The sequence below is a fragment of the Oncorhynchus keta genome, chromosome 4 (assembly GCF_023373465.1).
Source record: "Oncorhynchus keta strain PuntledgeMale-10-30-2019 chromosome 4, Oket_V2, whole genome shotgun sequence".
In the NCBI taxonomy this organism is placed as follows: Eukaryota; Metazoa; Chordata; class Actinopteri; order Salmoniformes; family Salmonidae; genus Oncorhynchus; species Oncorhynchus keta.
Window position 1 is genome coordinate 16,811,502 of NC_068424.1, and position 11,896 is coordinate 16,823,397.

The window sequence follows — 11,896 nt, forward strand, 5'->3', positions numbered from 1 at the left end:
AGATGAGGATGCCCCCCCCCCCACTGATCTGTACAGCGTAGCCACACAGAGAGGAGATGAGGATGTCCCCCCACTGACCTGTACAGCGTACAGCCACACAGAGAGGAGATGAGGATGTCCCCCCCACTGATCTGTACAGCGTAGCCACACAGAGAGGAGATGAGGATGTCCCCCCACTGACCTGTACAGCGTAGCCACACAGAGAGGAGATGAGGATGTCCCCCCACTGATCTGTACAGCGTAGCCACACAGAGAGGAGATGAGGATGTCCCCCTCCCCCCCACTGACCTGTACAGCGTAGCCACACAGAGAGGAGATGAGGATGTCCCCCCCCCCCACTGACCTGTACAGTGTAGCCACACAGAGAGGAGATGAGGATGTCCCCCCACTGACCTGTACAGCGTAGCCACACAGAGAGGAGATGAGGATGTCCCTGAGGTCCCCCCACTGACCTGTACAGCGGAGCCACACAGAGGAGATGAGGATGTCCCCCCCCCCCACTGACCTGTACAGCGTAGCCACACAGAGAGGGATGAGGATGTCCCCCCCCCCCCCACTGACCTGTACAGCGTAGCCACACAGAGAGGAGATGAGGATGTCCCCCCCACTGACCTGTACAGCGTAGCCACACAGAGAGGAGATGAGGATGTCCCCCCCCACTGACCTGTACAGCGTAGCCACACAGAGAGGAGATGAGGATGTCCCCCCACTGACCTGTACAGCGTAGCCACAAAGAGAGGAGATGAGGATGTCACCCCCCCCCCACTGACCTGTACAGCGTAGCCACACAGAGAGGAGATGAGGATGTCCCCCCCCACTGACCTGTACAGCGTAGCCACACAGAGAGGAGATGAGGATGTGTCCCTGTCGCTTCCTCAGACGATCCAACAGAGAACCAAGAGGAGCCAGCTCTGTCACCTACACACACACACACACACACACATTAGAGTTACATGAATTAATACAACGTATTCAATGAGTGTGTGAGTGTGTGTGTGTCTCACCATCTTCATGGGGTGAGTGAGCACCACTCCGTAGAGCCGTATGAGGTTCTGATGGTTGAGGGAGTGCATGGCGTTCACCTCTCTGATGAAATCATCCAACCCCTCAGTGTCCAACACACTGTCTGTCTTCAGACACTTCACTGCTACTGACAGCTAGAGAGAGGGAGGGATGGGAGGGAGGGAGGGAGGGAGGGAGGAGGGATGGAGGGAGGGAGGGAGGGATGGAGAGAGGGAGGGAGGGAGGGAGGGAGGGAGGGAGGGAGGGAGGGAGGGGGGAGGGGGGAGGGAGGGATGGAGGGGAGGGGAGGGAGGGAGGGAGGGAGGATAGAGGGAGGGAGGGATGGAGGGAGGGAGGGATAGAGGGAGGGAGGGATGGAGGGAGGGAGGGAGGGAGGGATAGAGGGAGGGAGGGAGGGAGGGAGGGAGGGAGGGAGGGAGGGAGGGAGGAGGAGGGAGGGGAGGGGAGGGATGGAGGGGAGGGATGGAGGGATGGAGAGAGGGAGGGATGGAGGGAGGGAGGGATAGAGGAGGGAGGGAGGGAGGGAGGGAGGGAGGGAGGGAGGGAGGAGGGGAGGGAGGGAGGGAGGGAGGGATGGAGGGAGGAGGGGGGATGGAGGGATGGAGAGAGGGAGGGATGGAGGGAGGGAGGGAGGGAGGGATGGAGGGAGGGATGGAGGGAGGGGGGAGGGAGGGATGGAGGGAGGGGGGAGGGAGGGAGGGAGGGAGGAGGGAGGGAGGGAGGGAGGGGGAGGGAGGGAGGGAGGGAGGGAGGGGAGGGAGGGATGGAGAGAGGGAGGGATGGAGGGAGGGATGGAGGGAGGGAGGGAGGGAGGGATGGAGGGAGGGAGGGGGAGGGAGGGAGGGAGGGAGGGAGGGATGGAGAGAGGGAGGGATGGAGGGAGGGAGGGAGGGAGGGAGGGATGGAGGGGGGAGGGAGGGAGGGAGGGAGGGAGGGAGGGAGGGAGGGGAGGGAGGGATGGAGGGAGGGGAGGGAGGGAGGGATGGAGGGGGGGAGGGAGGGAGGGAGGGAGGGAGGGAGGGAGGGATGGAGAGAGGGAGGGGATGGAGGGAGGGAGGGAGGGATGGAGGGAGGGAGGGATGGAGGGAGGGGGAGGGGGGGGGAGGGAGGGAGGGAGGGAGGGGGAGGGAGGGAGGGATGGAGGGAGGGAGGGAGGGAGGGAGGGAGGGAGGGATGGAGGGATGGAGAGAGGGAGGGATGGAGGGAGGGATGGAGGGAGGGAGGGGGAGGGGGAGGGAGGGAGGGAGGGAGGGATGGATGGAGGGAGGGAGGGAGGGAGGGATGGAGAGAGGGAGGGATGGGGGAGGGAGGGATGGAGGGAGGGGGGAGGGAGGGAGGGAGGGAGGGAGGGAGGGAGGGAGGGAGGGAGGGATGGAGGGAGGGAGGGAGGGAGGAGGGAGGGAGGGAGGGAGGGAGGGAGGGAGGGAGGGAGGGATGGATAGAGGGAGGGAGGGAGGGATGGATGGATGGATGGATGGAGGGAGGGATGGAGGTAGGGAGGGAGGGAGGGAGGGAGGGAGGGAGGGAGGGAGGGATGGAGGGAGGGAGGGAGGGAGGGAGGGAGGGAGGGAGGGATGGAGGTAGGGACAGATGGAGGTAGGGAGGGATGGATGGAAGTAGGGAGGGATGGATGGAGGAGGGAGGGATGGAGGGAGGGATGGAGGGAGGGAGGGGGGGGAGGGGGAGGGAGGGAGGGAGGGGAGGGAGGGAGGGAGGGAGGGATGGAGGGAGGGATGGAGGGAGGGATGGAGGGATGGATGGAGGGAGGGAGGGATGGAGGGAGGGAGGGGGGAGGGAGGGAGGGAGGGATGGAGGGAGGGAGGGAGGGAGGGAGGGAGGGAGGGAGGGAGGGATGGATAGAGGGAGGGAGGGATGGATGGAGGGAGGGATGGAGGGAGGGATGGATGGAGGGAGGGAGGGAGGGATAGAGGGAGGGGAGGGAGGGAGGAGGGATGGAGGGAGGGAGGGATGGAGGGAGGGATGGAGGGATGGATAGAGGGAGGGAGGGATGGAGGGAGGGAGGGAGGGATGGAGGGAGGGAGGGAGGGAGGGAGGGAGGGAGGGAGGGAGGGAGGGAGGGAGGGATGGAGGGAGGGATGGAGGGATGGATAGAGGGAGGGAGGGATGGATGGAGGGAGGGATGGAGGGAGGGATGGATGGAGGGAGGGAGGGATAGAGGGAGGGAGGGAGGGAGGGAGGGAGGGAGGGATGGATGGAGGGAGGGATGGAGGGAGGGAGGGAGGGAGGGAGGGAGGGATGGATGGATGGATGGAGGGAGGGAGGGATGGAGGGAGGGATGGATGGAGGGAGGGATGGATGGAGGGAGGGATAGAGGGAGGGAGGGAGGGAGGGAGGGATGGATAGAGGGAGGGAGGGATGGATGGATGGAGGGAGGGATGGAGGGAGAAATGGATGGAGGGAGGGATGGAGGGATGGAGGGAGGGAGAGAGGGAGGGATGGAGGGATGGAGGGAGGGAGGGAGGGAGGGAGGGAGGGAGGGAGGGAGGGAGGGATGGAGGGAGGGAGGGATGGAGGGAGGGATGGAGGGAGGGATAGAGGGAGGGAGGGATGGAGGGAGGGATGGAGGGATGGAGGGAGGGATAGAGGGAGGGAGGGATGGAGGGAGGGATGGAGGGAGGGATGGAGGGATGGAGGGAGGGATGGAGGGAGGGAGGGAGGGAGGGATGGAGGGATGGAGGGAGGGAGGGAGGGAGGGAGGGATGGAGGGAGGGAGGGAGGGAGGGAGGGAGGGAGGGATGGAGGGAGGGAGGGAGGGAGGGAGGGAGGGATGGAGGGAGGGATGGAGGGAGGGAGGGAGGGAGGGAGGGAGGGATAGAGGGAGGGAGGGAGGGAGGGAGGGAGGGAGGGAGGGAGGGAGGGAGGGAGGGAGGGAGGGAGGGAGGGATGGAGGAGGGATGGAGGGATGGAGGGAGGGATAGAGGGAGGGAGGGAGGGATGGAGGGAGGGAGGGGGGGAGGGAGGGAGGGAGGGAGGGAGGGAGGGAGGGAGGGAGGGAGGGAGGGAGGGAGGGAGGGAGGGATAGAGGGAGGGATGGAGGGAGGGAGGGAGGGAGGGAGGGAGGGAGGGAGGCATGGAGGATGGGGAGGGAGGGAGGGAGGGAGGGAGGGAGGGAGGGAGGGAGGGAGGGAGGGAGGGAGGGAGGGAGGGGAGGGAGAGGGAGGGAGGGAGGGAGGGGAGAGAAAGAGAGAATGACATGTTTTACTTTGTGAACCAGCTGTCAGATGAAATCACTCTCTAATATTTTGTTGGTAAAATAGATGTATTTTCTGGTTCTCTCTCTCCGTCTCACCCACCCACCCACCCACTCACTCACCACTTGTCCAGTCGGTCCGGTCCACTCTCCTCTCCTGACGACTCCAAAGGTTCCGTCTCCCAGTCGTTCACACAGCTGAAGCTCTGCCTCCCGGATCAGACAGGTCAGGGCTGCCCCCGACGACGGCCCATCGCTGGACGGGGTTAAGCCTTTAAACACCAGGCGCAATAATCGTTCATATACATATAGTTATGTGAGTTAACATACTCCAACAACAACTCCTAATTAAAACAATACTGTTTACAGGTCACTAATGGAGGAGATCTTTGTGGGCTATACTCAGCCTTGTCTCAGGATGGTAAATTGGTGGTTGAAGATATCCCTCTAATGGTGTGGGGGCTGTGCATTGGCAAAGTGGCTGGGGTTTTTTCCTGCCTGTTTGGCCCTGTCTGGGGGTATCATCGGATGGGGCCACAGTGTCTCCTGATCCCTCCTGTCTCAGCCTCCACTATTTATGCTGCAGTAGTTTATGTGTCGGGGGGCTAGGGTCAGTCTGTTATATCTGGAGTACTTCTCCTGTCTTATCCGCAGTCCTGTGTGAATTTAAGTATGCTCTCTCTAATTCTCTCTCTTTCTCTCTTTCTTTCTTTCTCTCTCTCGGAGGACCTGAGCCCTAGGACCATGCCTCAGGACTACCTGGTATGATGACTCCTTGCTGTTCCCAGTTCACCTGGCCATGCTGCTGCTCCAGTTTCAACTGTTCTGCCTGCGGCTATGGAACCCTGACCTGTTCACCAGACGTGCTACCTGTCCCAGACCTGCTGTTTTCAACTCTCTAGAGACAGCAGGAGCGGTAGAGATACTCTTAATGATCGGCTATGAAAAGCCAACTGACATTTACTCCTGAGGTGCTGACTTGCTGCACCCTCGACAACTACTGTGATTATTATTATTTGACTCTGCTGGTCATTTATGAACATTTGAACATATTGGCCATGTTCTGTTATAATCTCCACCCGACACAGCCAGAAGAGGACTGGCCACCCCTCATAGCCTGGTTCCTCTCTAGGTTTCTTCCTAGATTTTGGCCTTTCTAGGGAGTTTTTCCTAGCCACCGTGCTTCTACACCTGCATTGCTTGCTGTTTGGGGTTTTAGGCTGGTTTTCTGTACAGCACTTTGTGACATCAGCTGATGTAAGAAGGGCTATATAAATACATTTGATTTGATTTGAGTAGGTCAAAATCTAAAAAATGATAAGCCTGGAGTTGGGATAATGTAAAGAATATGTCAAACACCCACACACCTGGAGTCATCAAGGTGGGCGATGCCCCCCGGGGCTGCTGTGGGTCGGAGTCAGAGTCAGGTCTTTTCCCTGGAAATACCTGCTGGCCCAAACACAGAGACTACAGCTTAGAGAGACTTTACCACGTACACACACATGTACACTAAACACATGCACGCACACGCACACACACACACACTGTCATGCCCTGACCATAGAGAGCCCTTGGTTCTCGACGGTGAAGTAGGTCAGGGCATGACTAGGGGGTGTTCTAGCTCAATATTTCTATGTTGGTGTTTTATATGGTTCCCAATTAGAGGCAGCTGGTAATCGTTGCCTCTAATTGGGGATCATATTTAGGTAGCCATTTACCCCACCTGTGTTTGTGGGATATTGTTTTGTGTTTGTGCATCACTACTTTCATGTTTCGTTATTGTTTTTTTGTTTAAAGTTTCACCGTAATAAAGATGTGGAACTTCAATCACTCTGCGCCTTGGTCCGCTCATTACGACGATCGTGACACACACACTCAGCCATGCATGCCCGCATGCACGTTCACACACACACACACACACACACACACACACACACACACACACACACACACACACACACACACACACACACACACACACACACACACACACACACACACACACACACACACACACACACACACACACACACACACAGCTAAGAGGGATTCACACTCACTGTGTGCTGTACCTTGCTCATCCAGGATTTGCGTTTACAGAGAGCTCTCCTCCTCTTGACTGCCTCCCAAAGCCTCCTCTGTCCTGCAACACACAGAGAATACATTACACACCGTCAGCCTCCTCTGTCCTGCAACACACAGAGAATACATTACACACCGTCAGCCTCCTCTGTCCTGCAACACACAGGGAATACATTACACACCGTCAGCCTCCTCTGTCCTGCAACACACAGAGAATACATTACACACCGTCAGCCTCCTCTGTCCTGCAACACACAGAGAATACATTACACACCGTCAGCCTCCTCTGTCCTGCAACACACAGAGAATACATTATACACCATCAGCCTCCTCTGTCCTGCAACACACAGAGAATACATTACACACCGTCAGCCTCCTCTGTCCTGCAACACACAGAGAATACATTACACACCGTCAGCCTCCTCTGTCCTGCAACACACAGAGAATACATTACACACCGTCAGCCTCCTCTGTCCTGCAACACACAGAGAATACATTACACACCGTCAGCCTCCTCTGTCCTGCAACACACAGAGAATACATTACACACCGTCAGCCTCCTCTGTCCTGCAACACACAGAGAATACATTACACACCGTCAGCCTCCTCTGTCCTGCAACACACAGAGAATACATTACACACCGTCAGCCTCCTCTGTCCTGCAACACACAGAGAATACATTACACACCGTCAGCCTCCTCTGTCCTGCAACACACAGAGAATACATTACACACCGTCAGCCTCCTCTGTCCTGCAACACACAGAGAATACATTACACACCGTCAGCCTCCTCTGTCCTGCAACACACAGAGAATACATTACACACCGTCAGCCTCCTCTGTCCTGCAACACACAGAGAATACATTACACACCGTCAGCCTCCTCTGTCCTGCAACACACAGAGAATACATTACACACCGTCAGCCTCCTCTGTCCTGCAACACACAGAGAATACATTACACACCGTCAGCCTCCTCTGTCCTGCAACACACAGAGAATACATTACACACCATCAGCCTCTGTCCTGCAACACACAGAGAATACATTACACACCATCAGCCTCCTCTGTCCTGCAACACACAGAGAATACATTACACACCGTCAGCCTCTGTCCTGCAACACACAGAGAATACATTACACACCGTCAGCCTCCTCTGTCCTGCAACACACAGAGAATACATTACACACCATCAGCCTCCTCTGTCCTGCAACACACAGAGAATACATTACACACCATCAGCCTCTGTCCTGCAACACACAGAGAATACATTACACACCATCAGCCTCTGTCCTGCAACACACAGAGAATACATTACACACCATCAGCCTCCTCTGTCCTGCAACACACAGAGAATACATTACACACCATCAGCCTCTGTCCTGCAACACACAGAGAATACATTACACACCGTCAGCCTCTGTCCTGCAACACACAGAGAATACATTACACACTGTCAGCCTCCTCTGTCCTGCAACACACAGAGAATACATTACACACCATCAGCCTCCTCTGTCCTGCAACACACAGAGAATACATTATACACCATCAGCCTCCTCTGTCCTGCAACACACAGAGAATACATTACACACCATCAGCCTCTGTCCTACAACACACAGAGAATACATTACACACCATCAGCCTCCTCTGTCCTGCAACACAGAGAATACATTACATACTGTCAGCCTCCTCTGTCCTGCAACACAGAGAATACATTACACACCATCAGCCTCTGTCCTACAACACACAGAGAATACATTATACACCATCAGCCTCCTCTGTCCTGCAACACACAGAGAATACATTATACACCATCAGCCTCCTCTGTCCTGCAACACACAGAGAATACATTACACACCATCAGCCTCTGTCCTACAACACACAGAGAATACATTATACACCATCAGCCTCCTCTGTCCTGCAACACACAGAGAATACATTACACACCATCAGCCTCTGTCCTACAACACACAGAGAATACATTACACACCATCAGCCTCTGTCCTACAACACACAGAGAATACATTATACACCATCAGCCTCCTCTGTCCTGCAACACACAGAGAATACATTACACACCATCAGCCTCTGTCCTGCATCACACAGAGAATACATTACATACTGTCAGCCTCCTCTGTCCTGCAACACAGAGAATACATTACATACTGTCAGCCTCCTCTGTCCTGCAACACAGAGAATACATTACATACTGTCAGCCTCCTCTGTCCTGCAACACAGAGAATACATTACATACTGTCAGCCTCCTCTGTCCTGCAACACAGAGAATACATTACATACTGTCAGCCTCCTCTGTCCTGCATCACACAGAGAATACATTACATACTGTCAGCCTCCTCTGTCCTGCAACACAGAGAATACATTACATACTGTCAGCCTCCTCTGTCCTGCAACACAGAGAATACATTACATACTGTCAGCCTCCCTCTGACACACTGCCACCCCATCATCTATGTATGTGACATCTTGGATCGCTACAGGACAAAGAAATAAGAAAATAGATTGAAGAGAGACAGGACTGTGTGACTGTGTTATGACTACGTTGTGACTGTGATATGACTACATTGTGACTGTGATATGACTACCTTGTGACTGTGATATGACTACGTTGTGACTGTGATATGACTACCTTGTGACTGTGATATGACTACGTTGTGACTGTGATATGACCACGTTGTGACTGTGACATGACTACATTGTGACTGTGATATGACTACCTTGTGACTGTGATATGACTACGTTGTGACTGTGATATGACTACATTGTGACTGTGATATGACTACCTTGTGACTGTGATATGACTACGTTGTGACTGTGATATGACCACGTTGTGACTGTGATATGACTACATTGTGACTGTGATATGACTACGTTGTGACTGTGATATGACTACGTTGTGACTGTGATATGACTACGTTGTGACTGTGATATGACTACATTGTGACTGTGACATGACCACGTTGTGACTGTGACATGACTACATTGTGACTGTGATATGACTACGTTGTGACTGTGATATGACTACGTTGTGACTGTGATATGACTACGTTGTGACTGTGACATGACCACGTTGTGACTGTGACATGACTACATTGTGACTGTGATATGACTACGTTGTGACTGTGATATGACTACGTTGTGACTGTGATATGACTACATTGTGACTGTGACATGACCACGTTGTGACTGTGACATGACTACATTGTGACTGTGATATGACTACGTTGTGACTGTGATATGACTACGTTGTGACTGTGATATGACTACGTTGTGACTGTGACATGACCACGTTGTGACTGTGACATGACCACATTGTGACTGTGACATGACTACATTGTGACTGTGATATGACTACGTTGTGACTGTGATATGACTACCTTGTGACTGTGATATGACTACGTTGTGACTGTGACATGACCACGTTGTGACTGTGATATGACCACGTTGTGACTGTGATATGACTACGTTGTGACTGTGATATGACTATATTGTGACTGTGATATGACTATATTGTGACTGTGATATGACTACGTTGTGACTGTGATATGACTATATTGTGACTGTGATATGACTATATTGTGACTGTGATATGACTATATTGTGACTGTGATATGACTATATTGTGACTGTGACATGACTACGTTGTGACTGTGATATGACTATATTGTGACTGTGATATGACTACGTTGTGACTGTGACATGACCACGTTGTGACTGTGACATGACTATGTTGTGACTGTGATATGACTACATTGTGACTGTGATATGACTACATTGTGACTGTGATATGACCACGTTGTGACTGTGACATGACCACGTTGTGACTGTGACATGACCATGTTGTGACTGCGATTGGGACAATTTCTAGAGGAATAGACATGGTAAATCCACTACTATAGCTTTCCTTGATCTTTTTTTACACTTTAAAATAGGATATGACTTCACACACCTGGCCTCCCCATGCCGATCTTCTCCAGGTCTTCATTCTTGACGTAGTCGAAGTGTGACAGGCGGGTCACGTTCAGCTCGTCACGGACACGCAGGAAGTACTGCTGCAGCTGAACGTCTGTTAACAGATCTACCAACCACTCTGTCCCCTCCTCCGTCATCTACACACACACACAGTCAACATACCAACAACAACATCAACCAGTGTCTGACACAGTACATAAGACTTTACCATGTTTTCTCCCACTCTCTCCTTCCTCTCTTCCTTCTCCTCCTCTTCTATCTCGTAGGACAGATGCTGGTACATATAGTTCTCTGCCATGGCTGCTGCTCCCCCACACTCGTCCTCCAATCTCCCCTCACCCTCCGCCCCTCTTTCAATACTCTATGGTTTTTGTCCTGGTTTCAGCCATGTGTGTTGAAGCAGTGTTACATCTCAGTTCCTCTCTGTGTCACTCTGCTGCGAGTCTGCCCAGTGTTGAGCTCCCCTCAACCTCACGACCTTCTGCCTAATCAACACACACACACACACACACACACACACACACACACACACACACACACACACACACACACACACACACACACACACACACACACACACACCAGGAGACATCTGACACCACTCTCTCCTGTCTCTATCAGCCAAGCTAAGCCTTCTATAAACTGTCCCTTTCTCTATCCATCTGTGCTGACTCACCCCTACACACAGCACAGGACACTTCCACACTTCCCTGACCTCTCTATCCCTTTCTCCCTATGACTCTCAACATCCTCCGTCTACTGGTGAATAATACAACATCCCCGGAGAGAGAAGAGAGAGCTAGAAACAGTGCTTTCTATGTGACTCTGTTTAATTGAGGGCACTCTGGGTCTGAATATGGAAATGTAAATATAGCCTGTATTACCCCCGATTCAGCCTCTCTCTCTGCATTATAAAACAGCACTGCAGTGCAGACTACTGTTGCTATAGGGAGAAAACACTACATAACGAGCCTACGCTAACCCTCCTCCCTTTCTCTCCTAGTAAACAGTAGCTCTTGTTGAGCTAGGCTAAATAAGCTAAGAGATATGCGTATTGAATCCGTTTTTTAAACTAATCTACTGAAATGTTAAATGGGACATGTCGCATCACTGATCCATACACTGACTAGCCTATTAACGGTAACCTCATCAGAGACAGAGACCCAAATCAAGATAACAGTATAGTTCATGCAGACGCTCATCGAGAGATGTAAAAAAAGAGAGATGGGGAGAGAAAGACAGACTCTCTATTTTCTCCACCTCGCCAAAACTCGCCTTAATCAATTGTTGTTTTCAGAACCCTTCATTTTTTCTTGGTAAAATAAGCAGTCGGTTGTTTTCTGTCTGTTCCCTGTCCTCTCCTGTAATTCCTGGTCGCGTGTTGCTGGGATTACTGGCGTGGCGTCACCGCGTTTTGCGCACATTGAGTGAGATACATACAGTACGTTCCAGGCCGCCAACATTGCATTGAAACATTGCATTGAAACATTTGCATTAAAACATTGCATGATCTATTGGGTAAGGATAGGCTATCGGTGATTTTTGGTAGTTAGCGTCCAACGACGATTTGGTATTTGATTAGGATCCCCATT

At 53.1% G+C, this 11,896-nt stretch overlaps 1 protein-coding gene across 6 annotated transcripts in view; it reads right to left on the reverse strand.

The window, feature by feature from the left end:
* The window catches only part of LOC127906054 (activated CDC42 kinase 1-like), a 23,740-nt gene extending 11,864 nt beyond the window's left edge, over positions 1–11,876 (reverse strand). The window contains exons 1-7 of one of the 6 annotated variants that reach the window (XM_052502400.1): positions 11,580–11,876; positions 10,282–10,441; positions 6,307–6,372; positions 5,602–5,680; positions 4,358–4,506; positions 1,005–1,157; positions 823–918 (exon numbers count right to left, since the gene is read on the reverse strand). In XM_052502400.1, coding sequence (XP_052358360.1) covers positions 823–918; positions 1,005–1,157; positions 4,358–4,506; positions 5,602–5,680; positions 6,307–6,372; positions 10,282–10,317 — 579 coding nt within the window. In that variant the 5' untranslated portion in view covers positions 10,318–10,441; positions 11,580–11,876. The other 5 variants (XM_052502383.1, XM_052502375.1, XM_052502391.1 and 2 more) reach the window with 5 other exon arrangements.
* Between the last annotated feature and the right edge of the window lie 20 nt (positions 11,877–11,896).